This window comes from Perognathus longimembris, chromosome 7, assembly GCF_023159225.1.
Source record: "Perognathus longimembris pacificus isolate PPM17 chromosome 7, ASM2315922v1, whole genome shotgun sequence".
In the NCBI taxonomy this organism is placed as follows: domain Eukaryota; kingdom Metazoa; phylum Chordata; class Mammalia; order Rodentia; family Heteromyidae; genus Perognathus; species Perognathus longimembris.
Window position 1 is genome coordinate 17,188,844 of NC_063167.1, and position 21,081 is coordinate 17,209,924.

General features: G+C 42.6%; 1 protein-coding gene across 1 annotated transcript in view; it reads left to right on the forward strand.

Annotated features, from left to right (window-relative positions):
* Stx12 (syntaxin 12) overlaps positions 1 to 15,728 on the forward strand; it is a 30,919-nt gene extending 15,191 nt beyond the window's left edge. Inside the window, exons 2-9 of the mRNA XM_048350626.1 lie at positions 592 to 661; positions 3,922 to 4,021; positions 5,747 to 5,884; positions 7,571 to 7,614; positions 9,928 to 10,033; positions 11,880 to 11,952; positions 13,221 to 13,303; positions 15,045 to 15,728. Coding sequence (XP_048206583.1) covers positions 592 to 661; positions 3,922 to 4,021; positions 5,747 to 5,884; positions 7,571 to 7,614; positions 9,928 to 10,033; positions 11,880 to 11,952; positions 13,221 to 13,303; positions 15,045 to 15,137 — 707 coding nt within the window. The 3' untranslated portion in view covers positions 15,138 to 15,728. The remainder of the gene's footprint in view (positions 1 to 591; positions 662 to 3,921; positions 4,022 to 5,746; positions 5,885 to 7,570; positions 7,615 to 9,927; positions 10,034 to 11,879; positions 11,953 to 13,220; positions 13,304 to 15,044) is intronic.
* Positions 15,729 to 21,081: the final 5,353 nt, after the last annotated feature.

Below are 21,081 nucleotides of genomic sequence, written 5' to 3' on the forward strand. Positions count from 1 at the left end.
GTGACCTGCTGGCACCTGGCAAGGATTTAAGTTTTATTGCTATGAGTTTAGGCCCTTTTAAAGGTGGTTTATTTATTTATTTTTGTATGTGTTGTGGATTAAGCCTAAGGCCTTGCATATGCTAAGCAGGTTCCTTTACCCATTTGTTACCACCTCGGCCCTAAAGATGTTTAAAAAAAATGTATTTTTACAATTGCCAGTGAAAATCTGAAAAAATTAGAACATTCTTTGGGGATTATTATTGTTTTTTTGTCTTTTCTTTTTTGGTACTGGGGATAGAACCCAGGATGTTGCACTTGGTAGGCAAGCACTTTGCCACTGAGCTACATCCCAGCCCTCTTGGGGCATTATTTTAAAAAGCCATCACCTCTTACTGTAGTTACTGTACTGTAGTTACTCTTTAGGAGGAAGGGGAACTTTGCAGTCGGTTTTCATGGGAGTGTGTTTGCCAATGTTTCGATTATAGCATAAATTCTGTTAGTTGCATGTACTTATTCAAGAGGTAGCGAGACCAGGTATCTGCTAAATGGTATGCTCCTGATGAGTGTGTTTATCTTTGAAACGAACCTTCTTTTCCCCTTCTCTCCTCAGCTGCTCAGATAAAGAATTTGATGAGCCAACTAGGAACTAAGCAGGACTCAAGCAAGCTACAGGAAAATCTGTGAGTAGCTTCCAAACAACATTGGGTTTTGCTAGGTTCTTCAAGGACATACTTGGTGTCCTTATTGTGGGGCCTGTTTGATTTCAGGCCTGTGAAGTCAGGAGAAAAGGGATGGGAGGCAGTAGCTTGAACTAGGAGTAACAAAGTATATTAATGGACTAGGAAATCCTGAGCTGTTTCTTTCTTCTCTTGGTCTTTGAGCAGAAAATTTAGGGAGGTTTGGGTAGGAGCTTCTACCACTGCTAAACTATGTGGCCAGAACTCTGTATAAATGAGTCTCCTTGCTGGCACAGGATTCTTGATGACTTAATCTGGTTTGATTTCCAACTGTACATGCTGTGAGAAAAATAGGATAATCAGAGGCAAGGCTGAGGGAGAAAATAAGTGGACTGGTAGTCTAACTTAAGATTCCTTTTTCTTTTTTTTGCCAGGCCTGGGCTTTGAACTCATGGCCTGAGCACTGTCCCTGGCTTCCTTTTGCTCAAGGCTAGCACTCTGCCACTTGAGCCATAGCGCCACTTCCAGCCATTTTCTATATATGTGGTGCTGGGGAATCGAACCCAGGGCTTCATGTATACGAGGCTAGCTCTCTTGCCACTAGGCCATATTCCCAGCCCCAAGATTCCTTTTTCTATAAATCACATTCTTCTTGACTTTGTTTCTGCTTTTAGTTCTGTTCCTTGTCTTTAAAATGTCCCAACCAATATTCTTCTCATCCTTAAGATGTTGTGAAATGAAGAAGTGACATATTACTGTGAGCTTTCCCAGGGAGATGTGAAATATCTTTAACATTTTAGTATTATCTGGGACACTGGCTCCTGGCCACTCTCTCTTGTTTTTGTTTGTTGTCTAGTCCTAGAGGCCTCTTTGGAGTAGAGAAACACTAGTAGTAGCATGGTGTCTTAATCCACTTAGGCTACTATAACAAGACCATAACTAGATAGTTGGTGAACAGCAGGAATTTATTTATCTGTAGTTCTGGAGGCTGACAGGTCCATTGTGTGTAGTACCCTGTGAAGGCTGGCTACTTCACAGATGATGTCTCTCTGTGTGCTCCATGGAGGGAAGAGGAAGCAACTCTCTGGGCCCTCACTTAGGAAGGCATTAATGCCATTTATGATGACACCACCCTTCCAGTGCCATCTCCTAATGCTGTCTTTGGAAGAGCTAGGATTCCAGCTTAGGAATTGAGGCTTTCAGTCCTCCCCAAAAACTTCAGAGATGGCCAGAGACTTGATAAAGCCATGAATGAAAACACCTTGTGTGTGTGTGGTGTGTTGGTACCTGCGCCAGAACACAAGGCCTCATGATTTTGCACTTGGCTTTTTTGTTTAAGGCTAGTGCTCTAAACCACTTGAGCCACTTCCACTACTGGCTTTTTGCTGGTTAATGGGAGATAAGAATTTCATGGATTTTTCTGCCTATGCTGGCTTCAAATTGTGATTTCAGATCTCAGCTTCCTGGTAAGTTAGGATTACAGGCGCCATCCACTGACAACCAGATGAAAAGAACTTTTTGTATATCTATTACTTTGCATTTCCACACTATATTACATATTCTGTCCTCTGTCATCTCATTTCCTTTCTTTTCTCTTCTTTTTGTGTGGCTTTTTCCCCCCTTCTCTCCCTTCCCTTCCCTTCCCTTCCCTCCCACCCTCCCTCCCTTCTTTCCTTCCTTCCTTCCTTCCTTTTTTTTTTTTTTTTTTTTTGTTTGCAGTCATGGGGCTTAAATTCAGGGCCTGGGTACTGTCTGTGAATTTTTTTTGCTCAAGGCTAGCAGCTGCAGCTTCATTTCTGATATTCTGTAATTTAGTGGAGATAAGAGTTTCATGGACTTTTTCTGCCCTGGCTGGCTTTGAACTGTGATCCTCAGATTTCAGCCTCCTAAATAGCTAGGATGGACCTTCATGATTGCTAGGCAAGTGCTCTACCACTTAAGCCATACCCCCAGCCCATTTTTGCTTTAGTTATTTTTCAGACAGAGTGTCATAGTTTTGTCTGGAGCTAGGTACAGATAGTTACTCTCCTACCTAGGCCTTCCACATGGCTGGGATTAAAGGTATGCATGTACCCAAGTGCTCTACCACTGAGTTACTACTCCTGACTCAGGTGTTTTGCCAGCACTCTAGGATTTGAATTCAGGGCATTTTGCTTGCCCTGCTGACCATCTACCACTTTAGAGCTCTACCTTCAGCCTTGCTGGTCCTGAGCTTGAACTCTGGGCCTGGGCACTGTCCCTGAGCTCCTCTTGCTCAAAGCTGGCACTGTACCACTTGAGCCACAAGGTTACTTCTGGCTTTTTCTGAGTAGTTTATTGGAGATGAGTCTCCCGGACTTTCCTGCTCAGGCTGGCTTCAAACTATGATCTTCAGATCTTATCTTCCTGCATGACTAGGATTACAGGTGTGAGCCAACAGTGCCCGGCCCAGCTGTGCTTTTTGCTGGTTATTTTGGAGATTAAGTCTAGTAGACTTTTTCTGCTTTAGCTGGCTTTGAATCATAATCCTCTGAATCTCCACTTCCAGATTAGTTAGTAAAGGTGTGAGCCACTGGGAACCAGTGGCTCATTTTTTTTTTGTTTTTGCCAGTCCTGGGCCTTGGACTCAGGGCCTGGGCACTGTCCCTGGCTTCCTTTTGCTCAAGGCTAGCATTCTGTCACTTGAGCCACAGCGCCACTTCTGGCCGTTTTCTGTATATGTGGTGCTGGGGAATTGAACCCAGGACCTCATGTATATGAGGCAAGCTCTCTTGCCACTAGGCCATATCCCCAGCCCTGGCTCATTTTTTTTAATGTGTATTTTGTTGTTGTTGTTATTGGTCTTGGGGCTTGAACTCTGGGCTGGGCACTGTCCCTGAACTCTTCACCTCAAGGCTAACGCTCAACCACTTGAGCCACAGCACCACTTCTGGCTTTTTCTGTTTATGTGGTGCTGAAGAATTGAACCTAGGACTTCTATCAGAACTGCTGACAGGCTTCTCTTGTCTCCCCAGAGTGTTAAACTGCCTGATCTGTGCTTCCTTCAGCAGGTGTTCTGGAGACAGCCTCTTTCTGCTCCCCGTGGCTGCTTCAGTAATGTGACAAGGCCTTCAAGTGGGTTTGCCTGTGTAATAGTCCTGAACATTCATTGTGAACATGGGCATTGAGGCACCCATTCCTTTGGAATGACCATTCATTACCTATGTTGTGAGACATTCTGAGAATAAAGTATTACTCACTAGGATAGCCCTGGAGCATCCTGAAACCTGTCTTTTTTCTCTTAGGCAACAGTTACAACACTCCACAAATCAGCTCGCCAAGGAAACAAATGAATTGCTGAAGGAATTAGGATCCTTGCCCCTTCCCTTGTCTACTTCAGAACAGGTGGGTGTCTTGTGTTAAATGAATGTATCTCCAGCTCCTTCCCACATTACCCTGCCCTCCTCTTAGCTATGCACTTGGGGAATACACATTTGTTGAACGTTTTCACAGTAATAAAAAAGGAGTCTAAGAGTCTGGTGCAGACAAAATGTTTTAAGTACTTAGAGTTAAATAGTAATCTAAGCAAAATATAAATAGAAAGCCAAATCTGCTACCAAGAAAAAAAATTCATCTAATGTATTCTAATACCAAACAGAGGTTATTTTTGGATTATGCATGCTATTGTTCCCTTCCATTAGCTTGAATCATTAAGAACACAAAATAGATCCAGAGACATTCTCTGATGAAATATAATTCCTTTCTCTTTCTCCAGTGGTGCTGAGTATACTTTTGTCTTTCCAGTGTTTTCTCATCTAATCTGCCTTAGGCCCATCTTCCATCTTCTCACCACTATTCAGGATGTCAGGAGCACCCCCCCTTTCAGTTTTTTCCACTCTTAGTTCTGCTCTCAGTGATTTTTGAGCTTGTGTTTTTTTAAGATGTGGATACAGCAAGCTAAGCAAAGAGAGTATGGAGATAAAGTAGTTACTGAGTTCTCAGACATTTTAAACCAGAAAACCTGGAGATTGCCGGGTGCAGGAGTCTCAAGCCTGTAATCCTAGCTACTCAAGAGGCTGAGATCTAAGGATTGCAGTTTGAAAAGCCAACCTGGGCAGAAAAGTCCAGGTGAGGCTCTTTATCTCCAAATAATCACTCAAAAACCGGAAGTGGAGCTGTGGCTGAAAGTGATAGAGGGGTAGCCTTGAACAGAAGCTCAGAGATAGGCCCAGACTCTGATTTCTATCCCCAGGACTGCAAAAACAAAACAAAACAAAAACTCTGCTGAGTCCTGGTGGCTCATTCCTGTAGTGTTAGCTACACAGGAGGCTGAGATCCGAGGATAGTGGTTTGGTTCCAAGCCTACATGGGCAGTCAAATCCAGGAGACTCATCTCCAATTAACCACCAAAAAGCCAGAAGTAGAGGCAAGGCTCAAGTGGTAGAGGACCAGCCATGAGTGAAAGAGCTAAGTACTGAGTTTAAGTTCCAGAACACACACACATACACACACACACCAACATGTAAAAGAAAATGATTGTGGTTTTCAGGGAAACTGAACTCCATATAAATGAATATGGTGTCAAGGTTTTACCAGAAGACTATATAGGACCAATCTGAGTTCAAAGGTACACACTTTGGGGCTGGGGATATGGCCTAGTGGCAAGAGTGCTCACCTCATATACATGAAGCCCTGGGTTCAATTCCCCAGCACCACATATACAGAAAATGGCCAGAAGTGGCACTGAGACTCAAGTGGCAGAGTGCTAGCCTTGAGCAAAAAGAAGCCAGGGACAGTGCTCAGACCCTGAGACCAAGCCCCAGGACTGGCCAAAAAAAAAAAGGTACACACTTTTAGCTTCTTCAGAGAACAAATATCCCACATGGCAATTCCTTCAGAGATTACAAAGTAAATGGTACTCAGTTCTCAGACTTGTCGGAATGCGCATGACTTGGTTTGTAGTATTAACCAGAGACATGGGCTAATAAAGGACAAATTTACTAATTTAAGGAAGAGCCTCTTTTGTAATAATTTTCCAACTTTGAAGTATTTAAGGACTATCACTTGCTGTTCATGAGAGCTAAAAGCAAATGATGGGTACATATGAAATCTCTTGTTTGATTTCCTTAGCGCCAGCAGAAACTTCAGAAGGAGCGTCTCATGAATGACTTCTCTATGGCCTTGAACAACTTCCAGGCTGTGCAGAGAAGGGTATCTGAAAAGGAAAAAGAGAGTATTGCCAGAGCGAGAGCTGGATCGCGGCTTTCCGTAAGTTGATTCCCCAAAGAAGACCTTTGTCATTTCAGGGTGTTTGTTCCTAAGTTGTTTTCTTCCTGACCATTAGCCTTGGTTATTATCACACCAAATAGTAAACACACATGTTAGCTGCTGTGAAGATGTCAGGTTGGTATGTCCCATGTAAAGAAATACGTATGCATACGGTTGACTAGAAAGGAATGTGCATAACAGTTTAAAAATGGAAGGTACAGGCTGGGAATGTGGCATAATGGTAGAGTGCTTGCCTGGTGTGCCCTGGGTTCGATTCCTCAGTACCACTTAAACAGAAATAGCCAGAAGTGGCGCTGTGGCTCAAGTGGTAGAGTGCTAGCCTTGAGCAAAGGAAGCTTAGGGACAGTGCTCAAGCCCCGAGTTCAAGCCACAGGATTAGCCAAAAAAAAGGGTGGTAGAATTGTGTATCATTTCATTTTCATTATATTGATCCTGTGTTGGAAACTTAAAGAGATGTGGCAGGCTAGGTTATTTGTATTAGGATTCTCTTTTTGAAAAGAATTAACAAATTCTAGAATTAAAAAAAATCCAACTTCTAGCTTAAAACTTTTCAGATTAGTATTTAGTAGACAACTATTGAAATAAATATGCCTGTCACTACAAAGAAAACAGCGTACATTGTTTGTTGCTAATGACAAAAATGTAACATTTAGGAAAACAGTCTTCTGCTAAATTTATGTCTACCTTTCCCTTATCTTCTTTCCTCATATTTTAAAATGGTTGTTTGTTTTTTTTCAGTGCGGTCCTGGAGCTTAAACTCAGGGCCTGGACACTGTTCTTGAGCTTTTTTGTTCAAAGCTGGTGCTCTACCACTTGAGCTACAGCTCCACTTTCAGCCTTTTTGGTGCTTAATTGAAGATATGGATCTCATGGACTTTCCTGACTGGTCCGGGTTTGAACCATGATCCTCAGATCTCATCCTCCTGAGTAGCTAGGATTACAGATGTGAGCCACTGAGGCCCAGCTATTTATCCCTCTTTTTACTCATGTTCTCTCCATCCTGTTCAGTATGGTTAGGTACTGGGCCCAAACTGGAATGCAAATTTACTTTGTACCCATTCATATTAATTTATTTTCTTTCTTTTTGGCCAGTCCTGGGGCTTGAACTCAGGGCTTGGACACTGCCCCTGAGCTTCTTTTGCTCAAGGCTAGCACTCTACCACTGAGCTACAGAGCCACTTCTGGCTTTTTCTGTTTATGTGGTGCTGAGGAATGGAACCCAGGTGTTCATGCATGCTAGGCAAGCACTCTTCCGCTAAGCCACATTCCCAGCCCTCCTATCCATTTCTTTTTTTTTTTTGGCCAGTCCTGGGCCTTGGACTCAGGGCCTGAGCACTGTCCCTGGCTTCTTCCCGCTCAAGGCTAGCACTCTGCCACTTGAGCCACAGCGCCGCTTCTGGCCGTTTTCTGTATATGTGGTGCTGGGGAATCGAACCTAGGGCCTCGTGTATCCGAGGCAGGCACTCTTGCCACTAGGCTATATCCCCAGCCCCTATCCATTTCTTAATGGAGACTGATTGCCAGGATTCTGTGTCATGTTATAGATCCTTTTGGAGCCCAGGGATGTGGCCTTTTTATATAATAGCTAAAATAAAGGAAACTTTTTTTTTATGTGTCTGTGACAAGTTTCTGGGTATCAGCAGCAATAATGCCGTTGTTTTCTAGGCGGAAGACAGGCAAAGAGAAGAACAGCTCGTCTCATTTGACAGGTAAAGAATATACTTAAGCTACTGGATAGTTGATAGAAGATTGCATCTGACTGGTTGATTAATTGATTGATTGGTTGTCCAGTATTAGGTACACCTGTAGTCTGACTTTTTGCTGTTTAATTGGAGATACAGTCTCACAGACTTTTCTACCCAAGCTAGCTTTGAGCCACAATCTCTTTCTCTACTCCTAAGTAGCTAGTATTACAGAGGTGAGCCGCAGTACCCAGCTTTTATTTATTTATTATGTTAAAAAAAATGACTGTTACAAAACCATATGGTGTAAACCAACTGTACAACTCAGGGAAATGGGGAGGGGGAGGCAGGGGAAAAATGAGGGAGGTGGTAACAAGTTGGGTAAGAAATGTACTCATGGGGCTGGGGATGTGGCCTAGTGGCAAGAGTGCTTGCCTCGTATACATGAGGCCCTGGGTTCAATTCCCCAATACCACATATACAGAAAATGGCCAGAAGTGGTGCTGTGGCTCAAGTGGCAGAGCGCTAGCCTTGAGCAAAAAGAAGCCAGGGACAGTGCTCAGGCCCAGAGTCCAAGGCCCAGGACTGGCCAAAAAAAAAAAAAAAGAAATGTACTCACTACCTTACATATGAAACTATAACCCCTCTGTACTTCACTTTGACAATAAAGAAGAGAAAAAAAAATTAAATGGCTAGGAATGTGGCTTAGTGGTAGAGTGCTTGACTAGCATGCATGAAGCCCTGTGTTCGATTCCACAGTACCACAGAAACAGAAAAAGCCTGAAGTGCACTGCAGCTCAAGTAGTAGAGTGCTAGCCTTGAGCAAAAGAAGCTCAGGGACAGTGCCGAGGCCCAAGCCCCAGGACTGGAAAAAAAAAAAAAATCACTAGCTGGGCACTGCTGGCTCACACTTGTAATCCTAGCTACTCGGGTTTGAGACCTGAGGATCATAGTATGAAGCCAGTGCTGGTAGGAAAGTCTGAGATTCTTATCTCTAATTATCCACCCGAAAACCAAAAGTGGTGCTATGGCTCAAAGTGATAAAGCAATAGAAAAATCTCAGGGACACTGCTCCGGCCCTGAGTTCAAGCCCCATGACTGACAAACAAAACAAACTAGGTAATAAAGAGGACAAAATAAAGGAAAACCTGGGATAGGTAGTTTATTATTCTTAAAATAAAATAAAAAATGTATAACCATAAGTGGGTACCAGGAGTTCATGCCTGTAATCCTAGCTATGAAATAGGCTGCGATCTGAGGATTGCAGTTCAAAGCTTGAGACTCCTGTCCAATTAACCACCAAAAAGCCAGAAGCGGAGCTGTGGCTCAAGTGGTAGAAAACCAGACTTGAGAGAAAAAGTTCAGAAACAGCACCTTGAGCCCGAGTTCAAGTCCCAGGACTAGCATACACATGCATACATGCACACACACACACACACACACACACACACACACACACTCTTATAACTGGGCTTTTCTAAAATGTTTGACCCATGAAAGGATTATTTTCAAAATGAATTAAAAAATTAAAATTCCCTAATAGCTCTGTGTGGGGAAGAAGCTTCACTCACAGAAATCAGTACAAATCCACAAATCTACCAATTAGAAGGCTCAGTCATCTTAGGTCCAATTCAGATGTAAGTTCTTCAACATTTTGGAATCTGGGTTTACTCACCTTAAAAATGGGATCAATGTATCCTTCTGGAACTATTAAGAAAAGTAGATAGTTTGCCTCTTGAAGACATCTCCTTTCTTAACTTCTTCAAGCTAATCTCATAGATATTTTTTACAGTTTTAGTTTGGAACTTAAGATGTTCTATCATAGATATATATTCATACACATACTCCTTCCCTACTACACTGCGCACCTCACAGGCCTGGAGGACTCTGTCTTACTCAGCACTCCTAAGTTACGTAGCCTGCTCTCTTCCACCCATGCAGTACCCAAGGCACCAACACAGCTTGCCTTGGGAGAATGCCTTAGGAGAGACTGGACCAGTGAAATTCACTGAGTTCCATCAGACCTGTAGCTACTTTGCTTGTCTAGGAATCTTTGCACAATTACAGAGTGAACCCCTAAGTGGTAAGAGCAGAGAGCCCCATTTTCCATGAGTCTGCTTCCTCTCAGTTTTGCCTGCAAGAGGCTGAGACTTGTTCTCTCTGCATTGTCAGCTCTTTGCTGGTGGCTTGGAATATGTGCTTCTCAGGGCCACTGTAGTGATAGCAGAGTTGGAGCCCTGGCAGTGGTGCCCTTGCCTCCGTTCCACTGACGGTACAGATGTAGATGTGTTTCTCCACACCTCCAGAGGGGAATCAGCTGGAGTTCTTGTCTCCCTGCAGCCATGAGGACTGGAACCAGATGCAGAGCCAGGAAGACGAGGCAGCCATCACTGAACAGGATCTGGAACTTATTAAAGAGAGGGAAACAGCGATCCGGCAGCTGGAGGTACATCATGTCTTTTGTTGACTCAGTGGGCCTGAGCTGTCTAGCCTGAATTTTCCCTGGAAAAAGCATGAATTGAGCCATTGTATAGTTTGCAGATTGTCTCAATTTAGTCATGGCAGGTTGGAACTATATCTATGGTGATATTGGCCTTGGCTCCCAGAAATACCCAAATCCTTTCCTCACACACCAATTCTTACATGGCCTCCTTGGGAAATATGCATGGAAAACAGAAAAGCAAACAAATATTATATTGCTTATTAGGATTTTGTCCCTAAAACCCAATGGCAACATCTAGATTGAGCAGGGCTCTGTGGAGAGCCCCCTCTTCATCTGAGCAGCCTGGTTATAAAGCAGGCCAAAATCTTGCTTTTTTTTTTTTTTTTTTTTTCTTTTTTTGGTTGGTCATGGGGCTTGAACTCTGGGCCTGGGTGCTGCCCCTGAGCTCTTCATCTCAAGGCTAGCGCTCTACCACTTGAACGATAGTGCCACTTCCAGTTTTCTGGTAGTTAATTGGACATAAGAGTCTCACTGACTTTCCTGCCTATGCTGGCTTTGAACTGCGATCCTCAGATCTCAGCCTCCTGAGTAACTAGGATTGCAGGTGTGAGCCACCAATGCTTGGTTCTTCTTATTTATCTTACTGTGTTATTTCTTCCATTCTCACCCCAGTCTTAGCAGACCCAGCAGTTAGCAGACAGTTCCAAATATAGTGGACTCTTAGTAAATGTTTGAGATCCAGAAGAACTCCTGCCAAGTTGTGACTCTAGTCATCCTCTGAACCAGGAACGGACTCTTCTGATGGATATCAATGAGTCCTGCCTCAATGCACTTTCCATACCAGAGAAAAGTGGCCACACCCCGTAGGAGCACATGTTTAACAGGCCAGCTAATTGTCCTTCTACACCACCAGGAGATGGTAAAAACTCAAACAGGGGACTCACTTCCATCACAGCCCAGAAAACAACATGCAGTTCAGTCCCAAGTTGGTTGTTTTTCCCTTCTCCAATCTGAAAAGTAGGCCTCCAAACAGGCTGTTGACCTTTCACCCTGGAGTTGCCATACCTAAACAATAAGCTCTTTATAGTGTATTTTTCTAGTAATGATAAGTTGAGCAGCTCCTCACACAGTTCCTCACTCAGTCCTGGGGAAAAAAGAAGCTTACTTGTGAATATGTCTTCCTTATGTTCCCCCATTGCACACTTCTGTGTAAGCCATTTCAATCTCTAGTCCAAAGTTTCTGAAGTTGTTTTTTTTTTTGGTGCCAGTCCTGAGGCTCGAATGCAGGGCCTAGATGCTGTCCCTGAACTTCTTTTGCTCAAAGCTAGTTTCCAGAGCTCCACTTTAGGCTTTGTGGGGGGTAGTTTATTGGACAGAAGAGTTTCATAGACTTTTCTGCCCCAACTAACTTTGAACCACAATCCCCAGATAGCCTCTTGAGTAGCTAGGATTACAAACATGAGCTCCTGATGCCCAGCCTTCTGTCATTGGGACACACTCCTAGGCTGAGGCTGGAAGAGCCAGGTAGGCTTAGGCTCCACATACTGCTCTCACACCACAATTTCTCTGATGGTCTGAGAGTGGATGGTCTTCACTGGTTCTCATGTAGCATGTCCAATTAATATTGCTGAATGGGTAGCTTTGGTGCCTTCTGCATTATAGTATTAAGTCAGTAATAACAGGTCACTTCCTGTTTATAGAGAAAGTTTGCTTTATAAGGCTTCAAAACCATGTGCTATGTCAATAGCCAACTTTTAGGTTAGTAGAAGATGGGAAACTTCTAACATGTTGCTTAAGGTTGGGTAATCGTTTTTTGGGTTGTTTGTTTTGTTTTTTTTGTCTTTCTTAGGCTGATATTTTGGATGTCAATCAGATATTTAAAGATTTGGCCATGATGATCCATGACCAAGGTGATCTGATTGGTAAGTATTACTTATCTCTTTCACCTCAAGGTGAACGATAGTATTGGTGTGCAAAGAAGTTAGCAACACATCTGCTATAGACATCAAGTTTAGAAGTACCATTTAAAAAGTTATTAAATTGGAGTGTGTGTGAGTGTGAGAATGTGTGTGTGCACGCATGCGTGCAAGCTGGTACTAGGGCTTAAACTCAGAGCCTCAAGCTTTCACTCCTCTTTTCACTCAGTGCTGAAGCACTGCCCCTTCAGCTGCAGCTCCACTTCCAGCTTTTTGGTGGTTAATTGGAGATGCAAGTTCCCTGGATTTGTCTGCTAGGCTGGCTTCAAACCTTGATCCTCAGATCTTCTCCTGTGTAGCTAGGATTACAGACATGAGTACCTGGCCAAATTTATCTTCCTTCCTTCCTTCCTTCCTTCCTTCCTTCCTTCCTTCCTTCCTTCCTTCTTTCCTTCCTTCCTTTTTTTTTTTGCCAGTCCTAGGGCTTTGAACTCAGGGCCTGAGCACTGTCCCTGGCTTCCTTTTGCTCAAGGCTAGCCCTCTGCCAACTTGAGCCACAGCACCACTTCTGGCTTTTTCTGTTTATGTGGTACTGATGAATCGAACCGCTAAGCCACATTCCCAGCCCTTAAAAAGCTTTTAATATGGGGCTGGGGATATGGCCTAGTGGTAAAGTGCTCACCTTGTATACATGAAACCCTGGGTTCAATTCCTCAGCACCACATATATAGAAAAAGCCAGAAGTGGCGCTGTGGCTCAAGTGGTAGAGTGCTAGCTTTGAGCAAAAAACAAAGCCAGGGACAGTGCTCAAGCCCCCTAAGTTCAAGCCCCAGGACTGGCAAAAAACAAAATAAAACAAAACAAAAACAAAAGCTTTTAATATGAAAATAACCTTATTTATAAGGAGTTGCAAAAATAATACTACAAGAAACTCTCATACTCTTCCCTCGAATTGGCCTCTTGTTTCCTTTCTGCCCTGTTTTCTCTGTGATGAATCTTCATTCTATGTGTATATATATGTTCGTAAATAAATATTTTTATATGGACCATTTATAGGTGGTGGATTATGTGCTGAGTCATCCCTTGCCCCTTAATGCCTCAGTTTTTATCTCCAGACAATAGTGCTATTCTCTTAGCAAAGGAGTGTCTTTGGTTTCATGGCAGACAGTTTTGGTGGTGATAGTGAAGCCAGGACCCACAACATCAGAAATCTGTTCGGCTTACAGTCTTAGAACATCTGCATGTGCTAAAGTTGTTCACTGTCTTTCTTGCAGATAGCATAGAAGCCAATGTGGAAAGTTCAGAAGTGCATGTCGAAAGAGCCACTGACCAATTACAACAAGCTGCTTACTACCAGGTAAAAGCTGGTATCCAACAAAGTCCCTCTGGGCTACAGATGTCATGGGCCATCAGGGTATACTGCAAATGCGTTTAACCTCTTGCTTGGACTTAAGCTGGAGACAGGGAGTCATAATTTATAGTCCCAGTTATAGTATTTCCCTTTGTAGTTAGATCTACAAAAACCATCAAATCTTGAATATACTTATGTAGAAGACTCGGCTGCAAAGCTAACTCCATGAGTTAACATGATGCCCAAACCTAGTATGAGGCTTAGAGCCTAGCCATTACGATGGTTGAGAAGTGCAGGTAACGTGGGCTCCAGATACAGTATGTTGATCATTGCCATAAAGGATGGCCACAGAATCAACTGTGATAGCCATTCATATGTAAATAAACAATGCTCAGTTAGTACGGGACTGCCTATAAAGTGAAATTCCTCTACATATTAGTTAAAACTCTTGTTTATGTCTTTTCTAGGCGTTTATCTCAGATATTGTGAATGAGGTCCTCAATTTGGCATTGCATGGTTTCTTAGAAGTAAATAACATTTTGGTCATTTTTCCATGCTCCTAAAGATATCAATAATTTTCAGTATTCCTACAATAGCCAAAATTTACCTGAAAATGCTCTTAGGGAAATTTATGTTTAATAATAGTACTTAATTAATTTTTTTGCTTATTTATTGCCATTCCTGGGGCTTCAACTCAAGGCCTGGGCACTGCCCCTGAGCTTCTTTTGCTCACTACCTCTTGAACCACAGCACCACTTCTGGCTTTTTCTGTTGAACCCAGGGCTTCATGCATGCGAGGCAAGCACTCTACCACTAAGCCACATTCCCAGCCCAGTACTTCCTTTTAAAAACTGTGTGATGGAACTAGAGGTGTGGCACAAGTGGTAGGACACCAGCCGTGAGTGAAAAAGCTAAAGGATAGCACCCAGGCCCTGAGTTCAAGCCCCAGTACTGGTACTAAATAAGTAAGATAAAAACATATGCACAAATAATTTTTTGCAAATAATGCCTACTGACTTCCCAAGTTGCATTTGGGAACAATTAAAACTCACCCTAGCTGGGCACTGGTGGCTCACACCTGTAATCCTAGCTAATTAGGAGGATGAGATCTGAGGATCGAGGTTCAAAGCCCACCCAGGTAGGAAAGCCTGTGAGACTCTTATCTCCAATTAACCACCAGAAAACTGGAAGTGGTGCTGTAGCTCAAGCTGGTAGAGCATGGCGCTATAGCTCAATCTGGTAGAGCACTAGCTTTTTGCCAGAGAGCTCAGGGACAGCATCCAGGCCCAGAGTTCAAGCCCCACTACCGACAGGGGAAAAAAAAGAAAAAGACGACGACAAACTCATCCTGCTCCCTAGCACTGGTAACTACTGAGATTTTTTTTTTTTTTTGGCCAGTCCTGGGCCTTGGACTCAGGGCCTGAGCACTGTCCCTGGCTTCTTTCCTCTCAAGGCTAGCACTCTGCCACTTGAGCCACAGCGCCGCTTCTGGCCGTTTTCTGTATATGTGGTGCTGGGGAATCGAACGTAGGGCCTCATGTATCCGAGGCAGGCACTCTTGCCACTAGGCTATATCCCCAGCCCAACTACTGAGATTTTTGAGGAAGGTATCTGTGTGTTGATTTGTGTATGGAAAGAGTGAATTGTGAATTAAAGGGAACTACATTCATGAAGCACTCTTGAAGTCTCAGATACAAAACATTTTACTTGTTTCCCAAGTGTCTTCTCTACATATTTCTTTCCTCAGAAAAAATCTCGCAAGAAGATGTGTATCCTGGTGCTTGTCCTGTCAGTGATTATCACAGTCTTGGCTATTATTATCTGGCAAGTTTCTAAATGAAGTGTGGTTGCCTCTGAGCCTTCTGCTGAGTTGCTATCCAGGGCAAGTGCTTGCCGGAGGCTTACCAGAACAAACGGATCCCAAGAAGACCGCATATACCAGAATGTCCTGTAATCATTTACTTAGAAACTAACTACTAACTAGTACTTGGAATTAGTGACCTATGGAAGACAGTATTTATCAATTTATGTATACATTTTATTGATTTCTCAAATTAGGAATTAACTTATGTGAATTTTGCTTTCTCTTGTATTCTGATTGCCCTTTCTCTCAAGTGTTTACTGAAAACTCCATTCTAGATATTATTTCTGACAGGTGACACTACAGTCTCATAATATTGTCTTTTTATGTGTATATAAAATTTGCCTTTTTACTAGCAACTGAGATGCATTTGTTTCTAGCATCTGGCATTATTGGAGTCTGTCAGAAACTGTAAATAATGCAGCAATTTTTATTATTTAATATATTAATTTAAATTTCGAAGACATCCATTCTCTATCTGTTTGGAAGATTTTGGCACTACATTTCCTGGAAAGTAACAAAAATTGAACATGTGATTCAGATTAAATGAGTAGTATCTTATCTATTTGAGCTGGCCAGTTGCTGGGATTTGTGTTATAATCTGGGCTTAAAGTTGACTATATTATCTGCTATTGTCTTCCACAGCAGTTCATCCTTGTACACACTAAACCATCCTGCTGCCCCTTCTCCCCCTTTTTTCAGGTCCTAGTGCTTGAACTCAGGGCCTGGGTGCTATCCCTGAGCCTCTTTGTGCTCAAGGCTAGCACTCTATAACTTGAGCCACAGCACCACTTCCAGCTTTTTCTGAGTAGTTTATTGGAGATAAGAGTCTCACGGACTTTTCTGCCTGGGTTGGCTTTGAAATACCATCCTCAGATCTCAGCCTCCTGAGTAGCTAGGATTATAGGCATGAGCCACCAGCACCTGGATATGCTCCCTTTTTTAGGAGGTTAATTGAATTAGCATTGCTATACTTGATGAGGTCCATCTCCCACCTGTCTGCGCAGACCGAGAAAATTAGACATAGCATGCTTTTGAAAGACAAATAGGAGTTGTTTAGGATGATTTGGTCTTTTTGTCATCTTGTTCGCTGTGGCCCTACCATTCCTGGTGAATTAAGTGTGGTTGAGTAGTCCTAAAGAAAGCTGCTCCTGACCCTATAAGAGTTGCTGGGCAATTGAAAGCAGGAAGATTTTAAAAGTCAGACCACATTTGGGTTTAAGACTTAGTTTTGTGAACCTGGTGATAAAGCAAAGAAAGGTTCATTTTTGTAAATAATACTGGTTTAGTGGTGTTAGATTTATCCTAATTTATGAACAAGAAGTTACTCTCTCCGTGCATAGTTTTAGACAAAGTTTCAATAAAAGATTGATGTCTTGTAATATAAATGTTGTCCACTTCCCTTTTTCAAGGGCTAGCACAGTTAAAGGGAACATAATTGATTGAGGCTCTTACATGGATGTGAATTAGGCCAACAATTTCAGCCCATCCTTTAGTGACTTAGAGGATCTAGCTCCTTCAGATACATTTACATTCATTTTCCCACTCCTTTTCACGTTACTTAATCTCCTTATCTATACTAATGTGAACAGTAGGGAGACAAGGGCTCAAATGCATATGTTTCTTTCCACTTTTACACCATCCTACTTCCTTAACACAAATAAACATTTAAAAATCCTTTGTAGTAATTTTTTGTGACTAACATCCTCATGAGGTAGGTATTGTCAGGAAATTTAAAAAACAGACTTTCAAGAAGACTGAAGACCAGGTAAAGATTGGTTTCCTTGAAAAACTGGATAGATCCAGGTGCTGATAGCTCACACCTATAATCCTAGCTACTCAGGAGCCTGAGGACTGAGGTTCAAAGCCATCCTGCACAGTAAAGTCTGTGAAACCCTTATCTCCAATTAACCACCACTAGCGTTGAACAAAAAAAGCTCTGAGAGAGCACTTGGGTCCTGAGTTCAAGCCCTATGATTGGCACCAAATAAATAAATAAAAACTAGACAGAAGGGTTGGAGTTGCCCAGTGAACCAAGCAAAAGCTTCAGAGATAACTTCTATGGCTCTATGGTCACTCCCATTTTAGCTCCAAATTACAGATGGACTTGGATACATTTGTAAAACATTCCAGTAAAGAAAGTACTTAAGGCCTGGGAATGTGGCTTAGTAATAGAGTGCTTGCCTAGTATGCACAAAGCCCTGGGTTCGATTCCTCAATACCACATATACAGTAAAAGCCAGAAGTGGCACTATGGCTCAAAAGGTAGAGTACTAACCTTGAGCAAAGAGAAGCCAGAGACAGTGCTCAGGCTCTGAGTCCCAGGCTCCAGGACTGGCCTAAAAAGAACAAACAAAAAACCTGTGAAAACCTATTTGAATTTGGGTAAAATAAGAAGATATAGTTATAATGTTGAGTGATTGGCCTGTGGTGATTGTATGGGTGGTCATGGGGAAAAAAATAAATGAACTTGGCCTAGAACTTGTGACCATTGCCACTGGGGTCCTACTAAATGGTCCCCTAATAAACCTACTCCCAGAACCCTCCTTATCTGTGCCTGGATATCTATGGGGCCATTGTGGTTTGGGATGGTGGTTCTTAACTATGACTTTACATTAGGAACTTTTTTTTTTTTTTTTGCCAGTCCTGGGCCTTGGACTCAGCTGTCCCTGGCTTCTTTTTGCTCAAGGCTAGCACTTTGCCACTTGAGCCACAGCACCACTTGTGGCTGTTTTCTATATATGTGGTGCTGGGGAATTGAACCCAGGGCTTCATATATACAAGGCAAGCACTCTTGCCACTAGCCATATTCCCAGCCCATTAGGAACTTTTAAAAGCCCTCAACTTTGATCCTTCCCCCACTTCAAGATTCACTTACTTTAGAATATATATATATATATATATATATATTTTTTTTTTTTTTTTTTTTTTTTTTTTTTTTTGCCAGTCCTGGGCCTTGGACTCAGGGCCTGAGCACTGTCCCTGGCTTCTTCCCGCTCAAGGCTAGCACTCTGCCACTTGAGCCACAGCGCCGCTTCTGGCCGTTTTCTGTATATGTGGTGCTGGGGAATCGAACCTAGGGCCTCGTGTATCCGAGGCAGGCACTCTTGCCACTAGGCTATATCCCCAGCCCTTAGAATATATTTTTGCAATAAGGATTTTTTTTAAGTTCTAGGTAATTTGAAGTTCTAGAGCTCAACTCTAGGTATGTACAACCATGGGTGAAAACCATTGATTTGGAGGTGATAAACTAGATTGAGGTGCTAAACACTTGGTGAATCCTAGTCTTGTCATTCATTTGCTGGAAGTATTTGGGTAAACCAACAGGTGTCAGTTTTTCTCAATAGCTCTTTTGTAGCTGTAACATCTCTGAGTAAAGATGCAAATGGTTTAATATGAACAGGCAAATTGTATATTTACCTTTGTATTCCTTTCCTTTTCTCATCTCTGCTCCCGCTTCTTTTTTTAAGAATGTTCTAGGAGTACTAGGAAATCTAGCATTCTCTCTTCAAATGAAATAAAGGTGTAGGGTATTATATAGGGTAAAGAAGAAATGTCACTCTGAGCACTATCTGAAAATGTTTTTTAACAAGAACCTACCAAATGCTAGATTGTTGTTCTCAGAGCTGTGTGTGTGTGTGTGTGTGTGTGTGTGTGTGTGTCTAAAGAATGGAAATCGGTGATTTTACCCACTTCATTGTACAATCTAGCTCTCAAGCCACACTCTTCACTGCCTTGTAGCAATAGGCAAAAATGAAATTAAACTACCGTTTAGTCTGTGTGAAGTAAAACCCTTTGCACCTTTTCCATTTAGCCTATCTTTTTATTCACAATCTCTCTTCAGTCATGGGAATGGAACATTTGCTTCTGGCAACCAGGTGTACACAAAAGCTCCACTCACCTCTTTTTTTTTTTTTTTTTTTTGCCAGTCCTAGGGCTTGAACTCAGGGCCTGGGCACTGTCTCTGAGCTTCTTTAGCTCAATGCTAGCACTCTACCATGTAAGCCACAGAGCCACTTCCAGCTTTTTCTGTTTATGTGGTATTAATGAATCTAACACAGAGGGCCTCGTGCATGCTAGGCAAGCACTCTACCACTAAGCCACATTCCCAGCCCATCAACTCACCTATCTCTACCCAGATCCCCAGGGTTGGCAGTCAACTGCTTTCTCCCCAGCTTATGTTGAATGTCTTTTACATTATTTTATATCCACAAAGCCACCTAGGAAATGTGGGTTTTTTTGTTTGTTTCCGCTTACTAGATCAGGAAGCTGAGACACAGTAAATAACCTGCCTATGGTCACATTTCAAGTGATAAAGCTGGGATTTAGTCTCAAGTGATCTAATTTCAAAACCACCCCTAGATACTATACATTGTCTCCATGTATCAGTGGAGAAATTTTCTTGAACATCCTGTCAACACCCTGTGCACTTCTCATTTACCACCCTGCTAATTGAAGCCTCCTGCTTTATACTATCCTGACAATGTTTTTTCATTGTCTCCATTTGATCACTTATAAAGCATAACAAAGAGGTCGTGAGAAAGTATTTTGGACATTGATATGCTCCTAATTCTAAGAAAATGTATCAAAGGTGGGGCACTGGTGGCTCATGCCTATAATCCTAGATACTCAGGAGGGTGAGGTCTGAGGATCACCGTGAGATCTATAATTAACTACAGTTATCTACAATTAACTACTCAAAAACTGAAAGTGGTGCTGTGGCTCAAGTGATAAGAGTGCTAACTTGGAACACAAGAGGCTCAGGGACAGCCACTAGGTCCTTAGTTCAAGCCCCAGGACCAGTTCCCTCCACCACCACCACCCCCCCCAAAAAAAAAGTGAAAGACTTTAAAAACTGCCTTATCTGTTGAGGTACCTAAATCTGAATGCAGCTAGTCAACAGTGGTCATCTAAAAAGGTAAACTTGGGGCTTACACTGCTGCCTTCCAGTTTGCGTCTCTATATTGACATCATTGGTACCCAAACAAAACATTTTTTTTTTTTTCGGCCAGTCCTGGGCCTTGGACTCAGGGCCTGAGCACTGTCCCTGGCTTCCTTTTGCTCAAGGCTAGCACTCTGCCACTTGAGCCACAGCGCCACTTCTGGCCGTTTTCTGTATATGTGGTACTGGGGAATCAAACCCAGGGCCTCATGTATACGAGGCAAGCTCTCTTGCCACTAGGCCATATCCCCATCCCCCAAACAAAACATTTTGCTTTAGGGCTGGGAATATGGCCTAGTGGCAAGAGTGCCTCGTATACATGAAGCCCTGAGTTCGATTCCTCGGCACCACATATATAGAAAAAACCCGGAAGTGGCACTGTAGCTCAAGAGGTAAAAGTGCTAGCCTTGAGCAAACGAGGGACAAACTAGGGACAGTGCTCAGGCCCTGAGTCCACGCCCTAGGACTGGCAACAAAAACAAAACAAAAAACATTTTGCTTTATGGGAGCTTAGATAAGTATGAAGGTGTCAATCCACCAGAGCCGGTGTGAATATAAATTGTGCTAGAAATGGGGAACATGGCCAAGAAGTAAGGAACTAGAAGGGTAAGAAATAGCTTTTAGATTTGGGGATATATAGATAATAGTACAGGATTACACAGAGGTTAAGAGATTGGAAGTCAAAACTTACATAAGGTTTTACAGGCCATTTTTAGCCAGAAATGGCTTCAGTGCTACGTCATGCCAGAAAAGGGCATGGAACCTTAAAGGCTCACATAATACAATGTCTGTAGATAAGGTTGTCTCAATCTTTTGTGTTGCATTTGAAACACTTTAGAAACTGTTTTATCCCTTCATACCCTGTTAGGCACAAATGAAGGAGTCATAAGATAGTTTCTGTTTTCTTGAAATCAAGGGTAGAATTAGGATTTTTCTTCTTCAACTTAATCTTCATCTCAAGGCTGAAAAGGATTTGTTTTG